The sequence below is a fragment of the Strix uralensis genome, chromosome 2 (assembly GCF_047716275.1).
Source record: "Strix uralensis isolate ZFMK-TIS-50842 chromosome 2, bStrUra1, whole genome shotgun sequence".
Classification (NCBI taxonomy): Eukaryota; Metazoa; Chordata; class Aves; order Strigiformes; family Strigidae; genus Strix; species Strix uralensis.
In genome coordinates this window covers 2,016,650-2,036,571 of record NC_133973.1, presented here as the reverse complement: position 1 = coordinate 2,036,571, position 19,922 = coordinate 2,016,650, and the positions used below count along the sequence as shown (strand labels likewise).

The window sequence follows — 19,922 nt, the reverse complement described above, 5'->3', positions numbered from 1 at the left end:
ATTTTTTATTTATTTATTTATTTATTTAACAAATCAGTCCAGCAGAAGCCTCCACATATTTTCCAGATCATGTGCAAATGTGTGGGAGTTGAAGGGTTGAAGGTCAGGCAATGTGAAAGGACAAAAAAGCCATTTGGTGACGTGTGATGTGTCCCCACTGCACTGCAGGCCAAACCCTCTGTTTCTGCAAAGGCCACAGTCAGAGCAGGGTCTTAGCCTTACTTCAGCATATATGTTACCCTGTCTCTCTTCCCCATAAACCCTGGCCTGATAGAAATTATCTCACACCGTTGATAGCTCTGGTAAAACAGGTAAAATTTTATTCCAGCACCTTCAGATTCAAAGGGTTGGAAAAAGGTCCTAAAAAGACTATTCTGTTCCCCCATATCTGAAATGGCAGGTGGGATGAGTCTGTCCACATAAAAAGTCTGGCCAAAGGATGAAGTGTGGGTTGTACGGGGCTGCTCCCCAACACTTGGCTGCTTCTTGGTCACACTGGCACACCATTTTTTCACACTGGTCTGTCAGGTTATCTGCAAAAGAAAATGTAGGTGGAGGATGAGAGATTCTGTATTGGATGAAGGCAAGAAACAGTTTTAAGAGGAACAATTTCCTAAGAAAGCAATTCTTAGGGAACAGGAGCTGTGGGAGCACGGAGAAGGACCAACATGTTGTGTTGTGTGTGGATCTGACCCTCCCCTCTCCTGTCTCTGCCAACTGACCTTAGCTGTGACCAAGAGCATCAGAAAGTAGCAGCTAAATGTAAATAGACAATAGTTATAAAAATTTGCCCGGCACAGACCGCTCCCCGCCTCTAGAGCTGTGTGAACAATGGGGCTTTAGTTCAGTGGCCGAAGATAAAAAAGAAAATTAGTTTAGCTTAGCATGAGCCAAAAATATTCCATCTTCCCTCAGTCAGTCAACTTTGCTTTTAACCCCTTCCTCTGCACATCAGACCAATTTCAAAAGAAAAAAATGCTGCTTTGAAAGGAAGAGTCTCCTGGAGGGACATTCGGAAACCTGAGTGTACAGAAGCACCCACAGGGCATCCTTCACTGGTGCTCCGTGAGTTGCTCTGATCATGGCAGAGGAGCCAAGGAACTCCGCAGCAGGGTCAGGTACCTGATTTTTATGAGTCAGAAGCTAATGAAGCTGATCAAAACCATACATACAGCACTATTTCTAATGCAATTATACAACTACGTGACTAGGCAAGGACCATAAGGAACATCAGTGTAGCCACCATCAGGTGGCTACATTGCAGATGACTGATTTGGGGTTAATAAGCCCCATCTCACCTATAGGCAGCTTAAATGCAGTTGTTGGGCTCATATTATTTCAAAGCACAGTGCCTTGTTTACTTGAGGATTATCTAACATCCACCAAACCCTGCACTAGGCAAAGTTTAAAGTGTGACTTTGTGCCAGTGCACATGGGCTTTGCTCCAAAACCAACTGCAAAGAGTGCAGGAATCTTTCCAGATTTCAGTGGACTTTGCTGGATCAACCCTGTGTCTAATAAATAAGAAGAGACCATATTTCTTAAGCTTTGCTGAAGAGAATCACATGTTTCCCAGTGAAAAGTGTTTCAAGGGTCCCACCGATGAGGACTCAGCATTAAGTCAATTTTTTTCTTATCTACCAGTCCTGCCTGATTTTCTCGTTGCCCTCTAAGCCTTGAGTTCTTCCTGTGCTGTGCCAACCACTGTCAGTTTACTGTGAGTACAAGAGTCTGGGCTGGCAGTCATTTCTGTTAGAGCAGAATGAGTTTTTTGACCAGCCCCCACAACTTACAGCCTTTTCTATATTCCAGATATTTATCGAATGGAATTCACCTACATGTGATGGCATATCAGGACTGAAAAATATGTTTTTGCCAATTTTTTTCATTCCACGAACAAAACTGTCTAATAGTAGCAAAAGGAGGAGAAGTCCCAGGTAAAATGAGTTTCTGTTTAATTTACCTGAAAATATCGGTGTTTATGATACAGTGCCAGGCAACAGGCATTTATTTCCTCTTGCATAGACGGGACAGTTCAAGCAGTTCTGCTTCTAATGTTTCTGGACATCACTACCCTAGGCCCAGCAAGCATGCCTGGAAATTTAATTCTTCACCCCTTTTGTTTTGAATGGATCAGACATTAGACCTTCACACCTCAGTAAAACCTGCTGTGCTGTAGCCCAGGGTAGGAAATTTGCCTTCAGAACCCATTCTATTGTTTCTCCCCATGGGGGATGTCAGGGGAAGTGAAGCCTGCTGAGGGCTTTTGAACAGTTGATGGATGCTCCTCAGGCCTTGCCTGGACATTAGTTAAGGAATTAATGGCATTGGTTTAACTAATGCTTGTTAGCCAGGTTGGAACAAATGCAGCCCAGTGCACTCTGCACGATATATATTGCACGTCTCATGGACTCGATGGTACCTCTCACATCCACAGCTAGGATTGTTCCTTCACAGCAAAAAGAAACAGGATTTTTTTTCTCATATCAAAATAGCTAGCAGAAAACATCAGCCAGCTATGGAAATACGGGTAGGTGGGAAGGAGAGCAGTTACACGTTAAAGCAACACATTCCTTAGCCAGTACTTTGTGTTTAATAGGTTGTTCTGGCACTTGGAAAAGAGCAACTGCAGATGTGTTGTACCACATCCTGTATCTGCTGGCACATTCGCAGCTGCTGCAGAGGCTGAGGACTGCACCAGTAGAACATGGTCTTCTGACAAGGTAGAAATAGTTTTTTAATGTTCAAGTAAGTAGTTTTGATGGTACGGGGACAACTTTCACTCTCACGTGTTGCTTTTCAAACTTCCGAAGTGTTCTACAATGGATTTTACCATCAGGGACTTTTTGGAGACATAGAAATAGAAGTGACAAATTTGAAGACTCAAGTCATCTGGTGTCTGTCAAAACAAACTGGTGTGAGCCACTGACGGGTTGTGACTGTGCAATTCTAAGACCTTCCTGACTGTGTACCAGCTGTAGAGCTGAGCACAGCTTACACTTGCTGTGTGCCTGTGGTACTTGAGAGCATTCGACTCTGCAAGTTTCAAAATCTCTGCTGGAGCCCTCGGGCTTTAGGCTGGAGTCCCACATGAGGCAAAGATGCAGACTGGCACCCTATTTAACCTGTCTTAAAGACATGCATAATAGTGTGGCTCTTCTCTAGTTATAATGGTAAGTAAAACCCTGAAGAGAGACGCTGGAGGGAGGGCCAAAACTGCCACGGGAAGACCACGCCTGCAGCAATGGTCACAGGCAGACCATTGCACGGCTTTGGGAAGGTGTCGGCAAGGAGCAGGTGTGCTTAATGTGGGTAGACAGAGAGCCTCCAGGGAGGCACCTGCATCCCTGCCAAACTGAGATGGCTTGTTGGCTCCATGGCCCCTGCTCCCACTCTTCAGCCTGGGGAGGACTCAGGTTGCCTGGGATGGGTGATGCTGGGGCTCCAGCCTTCCTCCCAGCTCCAACTGGGGACTCCTGGCGAGCCTAGTGACCCAGGCAAAGCATGGAAAGAGAGCTCGGAGAACAAACATTGCCCAAAGCAGCTTTAAAACCATCTCAGCATACACAGATCTACTTCTGAAGCCCACAAAACTCTTAGGTAGGCCTATGCCCCTGCAGAGGAGGGAGTGGAACAAACCCAAGGCGAGCGAGCATTTCCTTACCACACCGCACGGCGTTCTGCTCACATGCCCACTGGTACCGCTGCGCCTTGGGGCTGCAGCCTGCCTTCTCTGCCTTGTCATAGCAGCAGTCATGCCTGTGGCAGCACCTGGGACAGAATAAAAGGTAGAGTTTGGGCTCAGGCATCCTGCATGTTTTGCTCAGGGTGTTTGCACATACTCCAGGAGTGCTCCACTCACACACCACTTACAACAGCAGTGTTTGCCCCAGCCTGTCAGTAAATTGTCTGTTGATGAACCAAGCATCCTGCCATCTCTTTGAAAGCTCATATGGCTCTGGAGCTCATTAATGCTGTATTTTCTCCCATGACCAGTGTGCTTCTTCCTGTGAGCTTTTGCCCTCAGAAAGGCAGGTGTGGTCAACACATGGTAACCCCACTCACTGAAACGGAGTTGAAGTGTTACTATGAGGTGCATGACCATGGCTCACCAGCTTAGACCCATCTCAGAATTTGCAGTGGGGATGTTTTTTGTCTTCCTCAGCATCACCAAGCAGCTTCGTCTCTTCAGTTCACCTGGATCTGCCACGTGCTCTTTGGCTCATCCAGTTTCTGAGAGCTGGCTACAAACTCATCAGCCTCAATGATGGGATTCATACCAGTTAACTTCAGATCCTTAAATGTAAAGATCTCCATCTAAGGCATTGATCTATACTGCTTTTATGCATGTCTGTGACACAGTTCATATTATCATGCTGCAGAGATCTAACGTGGGTGAAAAACATTGCATTTGAACGTGCACTTGCTTCTCATTGACCATAGAGGGGGCTGAGGATGACCAGCTCAGCTGATGATATCTGTCCTACAGATTGTGAGGTAAGTCCCACTATCTATTACTTCAGAAAACTTGATAGAAAACTTGACCCCACTTGAATTTTATTCTGGTAGTTTAGTGACTCAAAATACAATGAGAAAAGATTCAGCACTTAGAGAGTTTCTCTTCCAGATAGCGAAGGCTGGTTGAGCAAAGATGCGAGGTCAGAGGCTGGAGCCAGAGAGGAATGAGCTCCTGCATTTCCAGAAGCAAGATCACTGGGACTCTACAGAGAAACGGCTCTACTAATCAGGAAGCATTGAGGCAGGCTGATCTTAGGGGTAAATGAAGAGCAGACAGCTTTTAGAGAAGCTCTTGAGTCCTAGATGTGAATGTCTTCAAGACGTGGATGAGCAGGCCAAAAGGGAGCATGGCTGTGCTGGCTGCCCAAATCCAGCTGAAGACCTTGATCATTATCTTCAAGGCCTGAGGCCAGTGTACCTGAAAAGCCAAGAAAAGTCTGTGATCCACTCTGGGACCCACCATCCCTCTGGAAAAGTGGAAAAACCCTGAGAGAATGATAAAGGTTGCTTGTGCAGGAAGTGGGGCTTCTCCGGAGACCCACTGGGAGCTGCCAGTACCTTACCCAAGAGCTCAGGAACACCATGAACTTCATCACCCTCTGCTGCAGGAGGATTTTGCCTTTTTAGAAATTGGTTTATGGATATGAGGGCTGGTGGGCTGTGTGAGGTATAAAGCCCAGGGAAAAAACCCAACGATTTTTGAAGTGCAAAGAAGAAGATCCACCACTGATGCAAATTCTAAAAAAATGAACTGGAACTAGATCAGGTGAATCATGTGAAAGAGACAACAGAATCAGACCAGTCAGATCAAATTCAGCCTTCTAGTAACCCCTGTGATTACACAGAAGCTGCATTTAGTCCAGTGTGCTTTCCCTACTGACTGAGCTCCCAATTTAGTAGTTCAAGTAGCAATTTCATCCCACAGCTGAGTCTGCGAACTAAATGCCTTTTTTTTTCTCAGCTTGCAAAGATGAAACCTGTGTGATGATTACGACCACACTACTCCCTGCTTTGGGAAACCTAGAAATGTAAGTTAGCATTAGCAGACTAGTATCTCCCTCCATGTCAACTCCTCCGAAGAACTTCAGAATGGGACTAAACGCTATGGGATATACATATCTAGAAGATGTTTTCCCATGAGGAGTTACAGCAATTGCTGTAATTGAGAAGACCTTATTCAGCTCATGGAACCAGTTCTGTTGGACATGATGGCAGTAACAGGTTGTGGGTCAGATCTTTGTTGGTTCAGTAACACCTCACTCCTGCACTTGTCCTGAAGATGTTAGAATTGAAAGGCCAAAGGAGAGAAGAATTCACAGTCTTGGGGCAAGTATGAAAGTCCCAGCTTTCTCCAACGTATGAGTCCCTATTCAATGTCCCATATGATACGACTGGGATGGACTACAGCACTGAGCTACAACTGGGACACGTGGCATCTGGAGGAGTTGCTGTAGCCGAGGGCATCCTGGCTAGCATACCTGAAGCTGCAGCACAGCCTCATCCGTCCTCAGGGAGGTAAATGGCAGAGCAGTCCCATCATGGATGTCTCATATATGGGACGCAGAGCACAAGAGGCCATGGTGGAGAGCCACGAATCAGGCTGATCTGAGGCAGAGTGGCAGAAATTGTAGGGTGAGGTCTGAAGAGTGGCTCAGCAGTCAAATCAGTTGGTGTCAGCAGTGGAGGAGTGTGGGGAGGAGGAACAACACAAAGATAGGCAAAGGGAGGAGTTAGGAGCCTGCGGGCCAAGGGAATGAAATTGCTCTTCGGGGAGAGACAGAGGGAATGAACACAAAAAGAGATAGGAAAAGAAGTGAGAACAAATCTTGGAGGGGATGAAAATGGTCTGTGAATCAGGCAGGACGAGCAAATAAGCACTAGAGAGGTGTGCTACCTAGCTGTGAGAACTCATGCTCTTTAGGTGGCTTGGCAAAATCAGGGGGATTGCATAAATTCTGCAGGACTGCGGGATTTGGGGCACAATTCTGCCTCCCCTTACACCAGTTCCTCCTGATGATACCCATGACTGCAGAGGGGTGACACATAGCTTACACCAACAAAAAGCAAGAAGACTTTGGCTCATATGTTACAAACATCTCTTTCAGATGCTCTGCAAGAACTGCCAGGGATTGAAGAGTGAGGAAACCTATCCTTGTCCTTTGCCACCTTTGATGGTCCCATCCTGTTTGGAAATACCCTTTCCTGCACCTGGGTCAGAGCGTGGTGTTAAGCTTTTAATAACCTGCTGATGCTCGGTTAGACCAACGCAAACAGTCAGCCAACACTGGCAGAGCACTGGTCAACATGTATGGAAAACAAATACAACCGTGTCCTCTCGCTAGTAAGCAACCTATTCATCACATCTGGGCTACTGAGACAGCCCTAATGGCTACAGACAGCTCCGGCTGGCCCTCAGGGATCAGCTGGCCAGACCCCTGCCGTTGAGCAAATGCCATTAAGGTAAGAATTTGTCACGTTGTGTTTGTCACAACGTTTCTGTTAACAGCACAGCCACCACTGTGTGTCCTTTTGTCTTGCTTTAACTCAGCAACTGAGAGGAAATCTTACTCTTCCTTATGAGTTTGCCAGGACTGAGCCATATATGCCACCTTGCCTTTCATGGCATTTGGTGTTTTCAGGGAGTTGCTGAGCACCTTCCAGTCCTGCGTTACAAAATGGGTTCTGCAGCAACCCAGAGGAACAGGAAGGGGAAGGAGAAACAAATCTATTGACTTTATGTGGAAGAGATGCCATTAGTCTCTAAGTGATGGGCCTGTGAGAGTGGAACAAAGGGAAAAGGTAATTACTGACAACTCCACATCAAAGACAGTGTGTGAAATAAACCTTATAAAAGGATTACCCACTCCACAGCTTTTTTGCTCTTCCCATAAAAGAGAGGTGCTTAGAAGCACTCTAGCCCTGTCTAGACAGATTGAATTACTCACAAGAAAATTACTCCTTTTGTAGGGGTCTCAGTAACAAACACAGCGGTGTCAAAGGGGTGAGTCATTTCAAACAGTGTTTGTCACTCAAGGCCAGTAGTTTTACTACTCTGCTTCTCTGGTTTTTAGAATGGCAAATATGGGAAATAATGTGGTCGCTTTGATGGGCATAGGGTATTCAACCACACTGATTTTTGCAGCAGTTCTCAGTAACAGATATCAGAAGATTCCTTTAGGAAACATAAATTGGAAAATTTTAGGGTTAAATCTAGTAGGGGCATTGCCGATTCTTGCAGCCTAAGAACCTAACTAACAATGTTTCTGGGGGGCTTTTTTTGCAGCCAAGCACTGCAGCTAAGGAATAATAATGGATGCACTTAAATGATCAAGCTTCCTCTTTACAAACTATCCGGTATTGTGAGGCATTTCCAGTTGCAGAGTCTAATTTTCTGCCGTTAGGATAAAATCCACATCCCATGGAAATAAAACAGTGGTAGAAACACCGGCTGACAAACACGTGGCCATATTTTACTCTGTGTCTCTTTTTCAGTAATGCTGACCACTCATATCTCCCAGAGTCACTTAAAATTGGGGGTCACCTAACATCTATGGAAGACAGCTTTTAGGTGACTCCTCCACCCAGCCCTTCGGTAAAAGAAATACTCCAAATTAATGAAGTCATGTTTTACTTTAAAGACTTATTTAAAGACTGATTACGAGAGTTGATAACAAAAATAATAAATACATTTACAGACACTGCTGTAGGTGGTGATAAGCAGGTCAAGAAGTATTACTAAAGATTAAAAGAAGTCTCTACACCTGAAAGCTATGACACTTTGTAGGCAGTTACTCATTATTTGCAAGTCCTGTATTGACTGTTTCATAGACTAAATGTTTCATAGGTACAAACCAGGGATGTGAAGAGAGGGCTTTGGGAGTGAAATGTCTCTCTGCATTAATGAAGACATCTCCGCTAGTTTTAGGGGACACTTGCTCTTTTATGCCCACAGAGGAGTTGGCTTTTAATGTTGGCATCTTTTCCTCCTTTTTTCCCTTTTTCTGTCCTGCTGATTCAGCAAAAGTTTGGTTTTGTAGCAGTGTAAAATGTCTCCAATGGCTGGATACTCTGCAAAGCTCAGTTTCCTTCCCAGTGAGCTGCACGCTGCCTTCACTCCTGCCTTCACTCCTGCCTATCGGTAGCACCTGGCCTGTTGACTGTAGATAAACAAATAGACCTGTGTGCTCTGTCTTTGATGTTTAAAACCAGACAAGTCTGCAAATAAAAGGCTCAGGAGCACACAAGGGTCCATCATGCTCAAGATTTACATGTATGCTAACTGCAAAGTACAAGAAAGAAACCTTTGACTGCAACACTTCCTAGACTAATTGCTTTTAGCCTTGGGAATAACAAGCAGCATCTTCCCCACTAACAAAGAGGAGGGGAAATAACACCATGCTCTCCCTTATTGTTGTTCTTCCTTGATTCAGTGTGAACTAACAGGCAATGAGGGCAACAGGTTTGATGACTCCTTGCAATGGTCTGGATTTCTTCCACAGGATAAACAGTGATATTCCCATCGCTGCCATTTTCAGGACCTGAGTGAAATAACTCTCCAAATACCTTGGTCAGTCCCCTTTTTTTTTCAGGCAGGGCTTGCTATCCATGAACAAACATGCAGCTATTTCATGAAATCATACCCTGGTTCCTCCTTCTCCCTCCACCTCACAGACTACCAGGTCCCAAGAGCTCTGCTCTCATTCAGAAGGTGGTTAAACCCTCACTGAAACCCCAGGTGATACGTGGGTCCTCACTCACAATTCCCCAGTGCTGTTCATACAGACTAAATCCCCCCTCCTCAAGGCAGTAACGGGCCCATGGAGGCACAGGAGTATGAACAGGGAAGAGTGGGGAGATCTGCACCGCTTCTGGATGCATAGCTGAGGTTCTTCTTACCAGTCTGTTTTATCTTTAGGCCAGCCTTGTCCTCCCAGTCCGCAGTAGCATCCATAGCCAATATATGCCAAGGGAGACCGTCCCGTGCCACACGATATAGCTCCTGCCAATTCAACGATTCCTCGGGTGTGCAGTGAATGGGATTTTCCCGGAGCACCCTTCCAAACTGCAAAGACAGGACATGGCTACACACAAGGATTAAACACACCTGACACTAAACTCCTTAAAGGGGGACTTTATTGGTTTTGACTGGTTGGTTGGGTGCAGCCTTAACAATTGAATTAGATATGAGATTCAGCCTGCAAAGGGGACTCTCTGCAGGGCCCTTACTTGAGGCCTGGGATGACCAGGAGGCAGATTCAGAAATACCCAAGCAGGCTATTTCTGCAGAGAGAGCTCAATTCAAGCAAGACTTACTAGCTTTGGTGTGCTAGCGGATGATTGCAGCTATATTGCACCTGGGAGAAGGCTGCCTGGTTTTGCACGTCGTGCCAGCTGGGCTTCACTGCACCCCAGAGCTCCCAAACCTGGGAAAGCTTACAGCTACGCTGTGGTCCCCCTAAGTGAGATGTGAAGCAGCAGAGGACAAGCACACAACTAGACCTAACCTGGGCTCTACAGAAAAAAAAAGAGGCTTCTATGTTGCCCAAGATATCTTATATTATCCACGTTTCCTCTATTATTCAGGATATTTTAACCCATTCTCCAGATGGCAAAAAGCTGACAGTACTATTAATTTGTGTAGAGGGATAGCCACAAGCCCCTGAACCTGTAAGGTATACTTTGTCAAGGATAGGACGCCCACGTTAGCCAAGATGTATGTATATCGGCTTTGAGTGTTTGGAAATGCTGGCAACACTTACATCCGCTTCTGTTATTACATTCCATTTAAGTCATAACATCAGGTTGGCTGCATTAATGTGGAAAAAAATAAGGAGCTCTGTGTCAGCTGAAGTGGGTGGATGGCCACCCAAACCCGTCTGGGGTTTTTTGAGTTACAGGTCTTCCAAACAGTGTTGTGATTTCACATGTTGATTCGCTGTTTTTTTAGAAACCACACGCTCTACCTTTCAGTAACTGTTACGGAAACCAAGAGTACCCTACCCCTAACAGCCAAACCCCTGTGATGCTCAGCTGCAAACACTGATGCTCACCATGTTAACGATGGTCACAGATTGGAGTATCTCTTGCCTGGGTTTACTGTGAAGGACCAAGCTTTGCACTGTGCTATGGTGCACGGCAAAGCTACTCAGCCGTAGCACCAAACCCCTCAGACTGACCCTCTAACCCATCTGCTCGTCCCACCCGTGCACAGCCACTCTGAAAAGAAAAGCCTGCAGAGACGGGGACACTTGGTGGCACACTTGGATGGAGAAGGAGGTGATGCCTGGGAGCTGGGAACCCGCCACCGAAGTTGCCACCTGCCCCCGGCTATTGCAGCACGCTTGACCTCTTCAAAGTGCTGTGTAAACACAGACTAATTAATCCCCTAAACCACCCGAGGACTCAATACTATTATTAAAACAGTTGCTTTCCTTTTAAAACCTAATCCCCTTGCTTGGGCCTCTCCCTGCATCTCCTGGGCTGGCTCCCGCTCCTAGCCTGATCCAAACCCCAAGGCAAGGACAAGGAGGGTCTCTCCCCATGAAGGTCAAGGCAGGGCTTTGCTCCTTCTCTGCAGCCCAAGCCCCCAGCAGGAAAGAGTGTTGCCCTCCACCATTTCCCCCCCGCCATGGCGATCGGCACCTCGGGCTGTCCTGGCAATTGGGGTTTCCACACAGCCTCCTTCTGCTTCCCGGGGCATTCCTCGGGGATTAAAAGCACATTCCTGAAAAAGTAACCGCGCTGTTCACCTAAACACTACTTGAGTGTTCGGGTTTTGTGCTAAAAACACATTAGACGGGTGTTATTCGAAACTAAAGAGACGACCTATTTCCCTTCTCTAAACAGTGGGGCTCTGGAGTTAGAAGGGGGCTCTGCTCTCAGGCACCCCAGGAGAAATCACAAGCAGTGAGCTGCTCTGGATTTTGGGTTAAAAATCATGCTTTTTCAACCTGTTGCAGCATGCAGGCCCTGAAAATGTTCCAATGAAGACAAAAACTTCTTTGTAGGCATTCAGGCCTCCTGATGAGCAGCTTGCCTTTTTTTTTTGCTGTCTTTCGCTGACCTCTTAAGCCAGGACTCAGCTGGACTTGGTCTGCTGGCCACTGGCTGAAAACGGCAGAGGCTGGTGTAAGGTAACTGCACCTCACCCAGAAGAAGAAAGGCCATTCTTCTTTTGGGGATATCTCTGAGGATCAAGGAACTGTAATTACAGCGCAGAGCTGCTCATGAAAGCAGAGAGAAAGCCCCAAAGGGAATTGAGCCCCAAAGAATCAATTAGTGTGCTTAGGGCTGCGTGCTCCGCAAGAGCTTGAAATAACGTGGACATCCAGGCAGCCTCTGATGTTCCTGTTTCGTTCTTTGAAAGCTGGCTGGGTTTTGAGCTGATGGTGGATCGCTGCAGCTGAAACATCAGCCCCAGCAAGCACATTTCAATATTCAGGTGCTCAGCTAATAACTTGACCAAGAACTGAAATTGCTTTTTCTACACTGGGCAGCCAAGCCAACGCAGCTGGGAAAGCCTTGGAAAAGCCTGAGTCTCCACAGCAGCCAGCATTTAGCCACATCTCCCATTAGGAGCATGTTCAATCATTAGTTCTATTACTAACGGGGCACCTTAGCAGAGGACATACCTGCAGGGAGGCGAGTGGAGGTGGGTCTGACAACCTCCACTTTCTATTTCCTGCTTAAAGGAGCTGCCTTTGCTGTAGATTAAGGCAAGGTTTGGGTTTTATTTTAAAACTGTCCAGCAGGTATAACCTCAGACCTGCCAGTTTAGTGTCATGTTGCCGCTGTGTGTAGTTTCTCTATGTTAGCAGATATTTATGGCTTTTTTTAAAGGCTTTTTTTAAAAATTATTATTATTTTAAATTCAGATGAATTGAAAACTGCTTAATCCATGGTTGCTGTTAGAAAAAAAAAGAGTATTTAAGAGGGTATTTCTATGAAGAAACACAGACGCCGACAACTTTGTAACAGAAAACTATTCAAAAAGAAAATGTCCCGTGTTTATAGAGCCCCGGCTATGTGAACCACCAGGGCAGCGAAGCGGGCAGGCAGCTCACTTGCACAGCCCCTCGCTATTAAGTTGCAAAGAGTTGAGCAGCGCTTTTATCCCTCACTTGGCCAAACCACACCGAGGTACCTGCCACGAAGCCGGCGAAGCCGACGGCGAGGGGAGAAGCCGTCCCGGGATGGGGGGAGGCATGGGGAGGTAGAGGCACCGAGAGGTGGTACTCACCTGCCTGAAGCAGCAGCAGCAGCAGCAGCAGGTGGGAGCCCATGGGCAGATCGCTCCCGTACGTGGGGTTCAGCCGCGGGTACAGCCGGCAGCGCCTCGCCACGCTGCCAAGCCGAGGTGTGGTGTGTGCTTAACAATCCTCCCCGGCCGCTGCTCCAGGGCTTATATATACATGGCTCTGAGCCCATCCGAAGTGAAACACCCTCTCCCGCGATGTCCCCGAGCCCCAGCCCGTGTCCAGTCTGTCCCCGCAGCGGGCTCCTTGCTGCGTGGGGAGAGGGCGAGGGCTGGCTCTGTTTGCTGAGCATCACCTTTGGGAGGGAGGGGCTGCTGGAAGGGCATTAGGCTGGCGGTCCCCGAGACAGCCTGAGACACCCAGGCACTAAGCTGGGCTCCTTCTTTAAGCTGTTTGCTTACAGACCCTGGTTAACCTCTGAGGAGCTGTGGAAAAGGGAAGCCTGCAACTGGGCTTTCTGTGGCTTGGGCTCGCTGCTGTGGCAAGGATTTTCTCTTTTTATAGATCACTCTTTCCAGGGTAATTATTTTTTTTTAAATTATTTTAAGACTGATTATTTTTCACATTTAAAAAAGAAGAGAAAAAACTATAAAAATCCAACAGAAAGAATACTGTTAGCTGCAAGTATCTAATTATAAACTGACCAACAGAGCTAATTCTGCGCCACTCCCAAGGGAAAAATACCCTCTCAGCCTGTTGCTGCACCTGACCGAGACCTGATGTCTTGAAGACTCATCAGCATGAGGGCCCCAGCCACGGCAAGAGACCAGGGGTTGTGGACAGTCCCCCGGGGCCAGCCACACTCTGGTCACACTGGGCAGAGGGATCGGTGAGGTGGCCACCCTGTCAGCCAGCCTCCGCTTGTGCGGAGCAGCAGGCAGCGTGAGCGGGAGGGACGGCCACGGTTGTTTGGCCTTTGAGGTTGAAACAACTTCACCCAGCACTCCAGGGCTTTAAACACCTGCCTTGCTTGGTACAGCAACCTTGGCGGGGTCTAAGCAGCTGCCCCTTCCCCAGCGTGGGCCTGATGGGCAGGGCTGGCTGCTCTGTTGGGAGAGGGAGAGGAGGGGATGAAGGCTGCTTGCCCCTTCCCCTTGCACAACCTGGCTCCTTCTCAGCAGCACCCCTTGCCTGAGTTCCCCATGGTAAAGCTGTGCCTCCCTTCTTTACGGCGTGGTTTTAAATATTTGCTTGCTAAATATTGGTACTCAAATCAAAGGTCAGCAGCAAGTCATTTATGGGGCTGCCTTCTGCTGAGACCAGCCCCGCCGCAGCAGCCAGCACTCTTCACCGAGCAAGTTTTCAAGATAGAGCATATATATCGGGTGCCTTTGATACAGGACAAAGGAGAAGGCAGAACTGGGCAAATCTCATGACAACTGTGAGCCCAAAATCCCCTGCCCACCACGGTGCCCGTGTGCTGGCAGAAGGGGAGGGAGGAGGGCGAGGGGAGCACACGGCTCACCCAGCTGCTCCAGCCCCAGCTCCTCCGCAGCATCAGAGGGGCTCAGGAGGAGCTGCACAGCTTATACCTCCTCCCTCGGAAACTCCCTTCAGTAATAACACATTTACTCAAATAATAACGCCAAATCCTATGTACGTAAGCTGGCTAATATTTAACCTGAAGAATATAAGTTTGTGGAAGGAGGGTGCTGGAGAGCGGGTGTGCTGTATTCGAGGGCTCTGTGGATGCAGGTCCTCAAAATTGGAAGTGCAAAGAAGAAGGCAGGCTTTGAAGCACGGTGGGGGACCTGGCTGAACAGGGCACTTTGTTAGAGTAAGCTCCATCCTTGACAGATACCTGGTGGGCTCCGTTCTTAAGTGGGGACCAAAGGGAAGTTGTAAGGAACCTCTGCAGCTGCTTTACAGGATTCCCGGGGTCCCCAAGGGAACTGCCTTCAAGTTCCAAAAGTGTCTACTCTATGACTTGGATTTATCAGTCCTTTGGGTTTAAAAACCTGTGTTGAGTCTCGTCCTTTCAGAACCACTCCACAGTAATATCACAGAATCATTCAGGTTGGAAAAGCCCCTCGGGATCATCGAGTCCAACCCTCAGCCCTACTCTACAAAGTTCTCCCCTACACCACATCCCCCAACAGCTCATCCAAACGACCCTTAAACACACCCAGGGATGGGGACTCCACCCCCTCCCTGGGCAGCCTATTCCACTCTCTGACCACTCTTTCTGGGAAACATTTTTTCCTCATGTCCAGTCTGAACCTCCCCTGTTGCAGTTTAAAGCCGTTCCCTCTTGTTCTGTCACTAATCACCTGTGAGAAGAGACCAGCACCAACCTCTCTACAATGTCCTTTCAGGGAGCTGTAGAGAGTGATGAGGTCTCCCCTCAGCCTTCTCCTCCTCACACTGAACAGTCCCTTTCAAAGCCTTCCTGAATTACAAACCTGACCAAAACAGGCATTACACATTTCCAGACCACAAATTAATTCTGTTCTACCCTTTCTCACAGCCCCTAAATAATAGATGAGCTTTTTGTCCCCCATTCAGCAATAAATACAAAATAAAGAAATACATACTCCTTTGATAGCCAAATGTATCTGCAATGTTTGAAGACGACTTCTGCAGGATATCAGGGAAGGATGCCCAAATTCAGCCTTAAAATTCAGCAGAATTAATGTATTGTTTCCTTATGATTGTTTCACACTGCCGACTGGTCAAGTTTGTCACTTATCTGTGCAGTTATTGATTACTGTTGCCTAAATGAAGCAGCATATTAAATAGTATTAAGTGTATTAAATAGTATTAAGTGCTAATTGTGGTCTTGCTATGTTATGGCAAGTGCACTGGGGTCATGAGGGCATTTTTACTACTCTTTAGGGAAACAAAATGCATTCCCTGATCCCACCCCTTCACGTGCATTTGCATGTTACCTGCTTGAGCTCCATTTCTCACTTGCAGTAGCACAAGGCAGCGCACGAGGGAGTTGCATATTGTCTCAGCAAACTCAGCTGTACAGACTACTGCCTCCCCGAAACGGCACGCACAACAAACTGACTTTGAGCCTTCCTGTTGTTGAAAGACACTATTAGGGAAAAGTCTTCAGTTGAAGGGGAGAATTTATAAGGACTCCACAGTTTTTAACAGTGTTTATCCTACCAGGTTCAAGATGTCAGATCTTCCTGTAGAAATCGGGCTGTCCTTCATCCCATAGAGGCTGTTCTTCCTCAAATGAAATACCCAGCCATCGCTGTGGATGTCACCACCAACCACAAGAAGAGGTCTCTGCTCAGCACCAGCAGATTCAGCGATGCTTTTGCTGCCCAGGCCGAGGGTTTTTCCTAGGAGGGGCAGAGGAAGCTTTCTTGCAATACAATGGGTGTTAGAGGTTCCCTAAAGGAACTGCCCCCCCCCCCCCCCCAAGACTGGTTTCTAGAAGGATGACTAAAGACACTCAAGGATACAGAATGGCAGTTTGGGTAGTGGGAGTTAGAAGAGAAAATCAGTTCTAGAGAGAAACAAACTCCCCATTACCTGTCCAGAGGAAAAAAAAAATAAATCTAAGACTGCTACATGATTTGTGGTGACATAATCAGTTACAGAAACAATAGAGTTAATATAGCAACACAATAAGTAAGCAGTCTTATTTAATATTGTCTTGCATGGAAGGTCTGTCCGTGCTTTAGTGATGATACAAACTTTGATGAGGAAAGACAACATTATTATTTCCAGTTTATAACTGATCCCCAAAAGGAAAGTTTTAAAAGTGGCTCCTGGTTTGGGGGTGTCCAGGGTGTCTCTCCTTGAGCTTCACTGCTGCTGTGTGCCGGGTCTCATCTTAATGGTGGTGGTTTTGAATTAGTGAAGCTGGATGGCTCCAGCCTGCCACACCCTCTCAAAGCCAGTGCCTGTTTTTGTCTGTAGTCAGTCTCACACACACATACACCTCATGGGATGAAGGAGTAAGGCCACCTCTCTCAGGCTTTTGCTGTTGCAGTTTTCTCCCAGCACAGTCTCAGAAGGTGCTGTCTCCTGAGCTGACCGTGGGGGACCTTCCCCTCTGAAGTCATTTCTACATAAAATCTTCCCCTTCTGCACACTTGCTTGCACTCCTCCCATGAAGAAGTGGACCTTGTGGTCTACACATAAAACGCTGCTGGAAGGAAGGCTGGAATGAGTTCTGTGCTTGGGAGAAAGGAAATGATAGCTAGTTGAAGCAGGTGGGTGATGTGAGATGCTGAGGGAGTGGTAGCTTCTGCCTTATTAACATCACTGGATGTGGGGTAAACATTGGGGGTCACATGCTAGGGAAGAGCTCCTCCACGCCGGCAGGCTGCCCGTCCCTCCTCACAGCTGCCTCCAGCCCTCGGGAGCATCTGCGAGCACTCCAGCTCCGTTCGTAACACACGACACTCAGAGCCACATCCCTTCACGTATCCCTGCCCCAAGGCATGGGGAGAGGAGACACAACCCATGGAAGGGAGATGGGGTGCAGGTGCCCCCTCGTTGTCCTCCTGCTTTCTCATTAAGTGGCGAGAGGCTGTGAGGGAGCGCAGTCACTGCAGGGAGGGACAGGCCCAGCCGCCTCATTCTCTCGTCACTAGAAACATCAAGGTTTTTCTGACTTTAACAGTCTTCTTATCCCAAGTGCTAGTGACACCATTTGTTATGCTGAGGCCTTCAGAAGTTTGGTCTGCCCCTTTTGCTGCAGAGCACACAGTCGTTTTGCTGTTCTCTCGGGAACATCCAGAAACCGTCGGGCTTCGGTGGACGTCACATAACCATCTGCCAGGGCAACGGGGCCATGACTCTGAAGAGATTTTCAAGACTGCAATGTCCCTTGGCCACAGGTAGCCAGGACATCAGGAATGCAGCATGCCCTGGTAGTGTGGAGAACGCTGCCATCACCGCCTTAGGTTATGAGATCCACCAAGAGGCTGGGCTGCTTCATCTGACAGGAAGCCCAGGGAACACACACACACGAAGATGAACGTACACTCTAAGATTCCAGACAAGTTCCTGAAATGCTCTGAGTTCCCTGAAAAGGAATGGCTAAAATAAATGCCTGTGTCTATTTAACAAGAACCCCTGCCAGAAACAAACCTGGAAGACCCATGGTACCAGACACCAAGATTCATGATCCTCATGAAGACTCTGAAGCCCACAAAAATAGTTGTTTTGATGTGTTGGTGTTTTGAAGTCTGTTGTTTAAATTAATGGGCAGCCTTCAACAGAGCAAAATTACATTTTTCGTTTCTAGTTATAAAGCTAAAATGTAAACAGAGGTGTGTTCATAGCTCCTTCTGGGAGACGGCGGAAGGGATGGCCGGGGTGGGGAAGGTGTAACACAGGTCAGGAGCACGTAAAATTCTCAGTCCACCTTTGCAAGTACATTTCAACCCTGACTACTCTAGACCACCACCTTCACACAGCTCTGCCAGTATACTCCAGTGCTGCCGATCCACGCAGCCTGTATGCACTGGGTCATCTCCTCCAAATGCTGTCTGCTTTAGCTTCTCATTTCCCCATTGTTCAGGCTTCATTTTCCTCTTTTCAACTGCTTCTGCACTTGCCATCTCACATCTCTCTCCTTCCACCTTTTGTCCAACCTACCACTTTCACCGACAACATCATGAATAGCTTGAAGACTCACGCCGGTACTGTCTCAAGGTACCTACAGAGACAGAAAAGTGCTTTTTTATTTAAGGCCTCCATTCATAACACCAGTTGGTCCTGTCTAGATCATGGAGCACTTGGGAGCTCTGAATATTCCACTTCTAAGAGGACGGGCGATTAGAGACTCCCTGAAGAAAAGAGGATATATGTTACACTACCTCCGCTCCATTATCCAGACTGCTTTATTAGGATGCAACCAGTGTGCAGACTAGTGTCCTTTTATGCTTGATATCCGAGTATATAAAGCCAATAATGGGCTAAACTTTAGGTGGTGTTGCTACTCCTACAGGAAATGTGAAATCAAGCATTCCCTGAAGGTATTGCTGTGATGATTCATAATCTGCTTGCCTGTAGCCCTGTTGAAGGTTGGCCATGAGCTAAAGGTTACTGCTGCAGATTTATTAGAAGAGAGACTGGAGAACAAGGGTTTAGCTGCTCTCTTCTCTTAACATCAACCAGCACTGCGCATGGCAAGTTTTTAAGCATTCCTGGAAACCCTCTGCTCTTCATCAGACCAGGGTTTTGTTAACCCACACAGAGACATACGACCAAGCTTATATTGATTAAAGTACCCTATTGGGAAACTCTTCTTTACTATCTCCCCAATCACAATCTGAATTACCAAGCCTAAATGCAAATACTCTAACTTAGACAGTTAATATCCTTCCACAGGCCCTTCAAAACCTCTCTCTTTGTATACATGTAGACACCCCTGCACCAACACTCCACTACTACTACCACTACTTTGTTTTTGTTTCGTGACTCATCACCTCTTCACTGCTGTGGAAATTGTTGTCTTCTGGGTTTCATACTTGGTATATTAAAAGGTTTGGAAAAAAAGAAAAGGAAAAAACATAAGGTCAGAGAAAAGAGCTCCACCTTTCAGGAAGAAGAGAGGAAATGGCTCTGCAATTTGTTCTGCTGGGTTGGCAGCACTCTGAGTTGGTCACTGTGGTCACTGAGCTGGTTTGTGTTTCTCTCCTGTCTGCCCAGCCCCCAGCTGAGGGCATGCTGCGTGTCCTACATCTCCTCTTCAGGCTTTCTGCTTGTCGTGGGTAAATTACCACATTTGTGGTTCAGTGCCAGTCCTTTTCTTCCTTACATGACAAGGATTTATCTGATCAAAGCCTGTACCTTTGCTCTTGAGGACAGGTTAGGTGAGGGCTGGATGCTGCTGTGCTCTGAATGCTGAATAGCTTAGTGCCTTGTGTGACCAACAGCCCTCAAGCCACAGTGAGGAACACGGGAAGCTCCCAGCCCCATCGAGATCTCCTCAACTCCCAGTAAAACTGCCTCTTTTGTGTTCATCAGCAAATAATCCTGATGAGACCTTTTTGTTACGATTTCATGTAGTCTTCCTCTTACAAGCATAGGAAAATTCCAACCTTTACCTGGCTCTCCTGCCTGTTTCTTGTATCAGTCCTAGTACTTACAGGACCATGCTGAAGGAGATAGATAGCGTAATTATATTTTTAAGTGCTAATTTATCATTAGAATGTTGTTGGTTGTGACGTGGCG

At 47.1% G+C, this 19,922-nt stretch overlaps 1 protein-coding gene across 2 annotated transcripts; it reads right to left on the bottom strand.

Moving 5' to 3' along the window:
- Positions 1 to 298: 298 nt before the first annotated feature.
- LOC141936015 (phospholipase A2-like) lies at positions 299 to 19,407 on the bottom strand. Of its 2 annotated transcripts, XM_074852753.1 has the most exons (6): positions 19,284 to 19,407; positions 15,888 to 17,766; positions 15,662 to 15,797; positions 9,415 to 9,580; positions 3,665 to 3,771; positions 299 to 533 (listed from the first exon to the last, which is right to left on the bottom strand). In XM_074852753.1, the coding sequence occupies exons 2-6, from the start codon at positions 15,933 to 15,935 to the stop codon at positions 370 to 372; spliced, it is 621 nt and encodes a 206-aa protein (XP_074708854.1). In that variant the 5' UTR covers positions 15,936 to 17,766; positions 19,284 to 19,407; the 3' UTR covers positions 299 to 369. The 2 variants fall into 2 exon arrangements, with proteins under 2 accessions (XP_074708854.1, XP_074708860.1); XM_074852759.1 differs by lacking the exons at positions 9,415 to 9,580; positions 15,662 to 15,797; positions 15,888 to 17,766; positions 19,284 to 19,407 and adding an exon at positions 12,758 to 13,604.
- Positions 19,408 to 19,922: the final 515 nt, after the last annotated feature.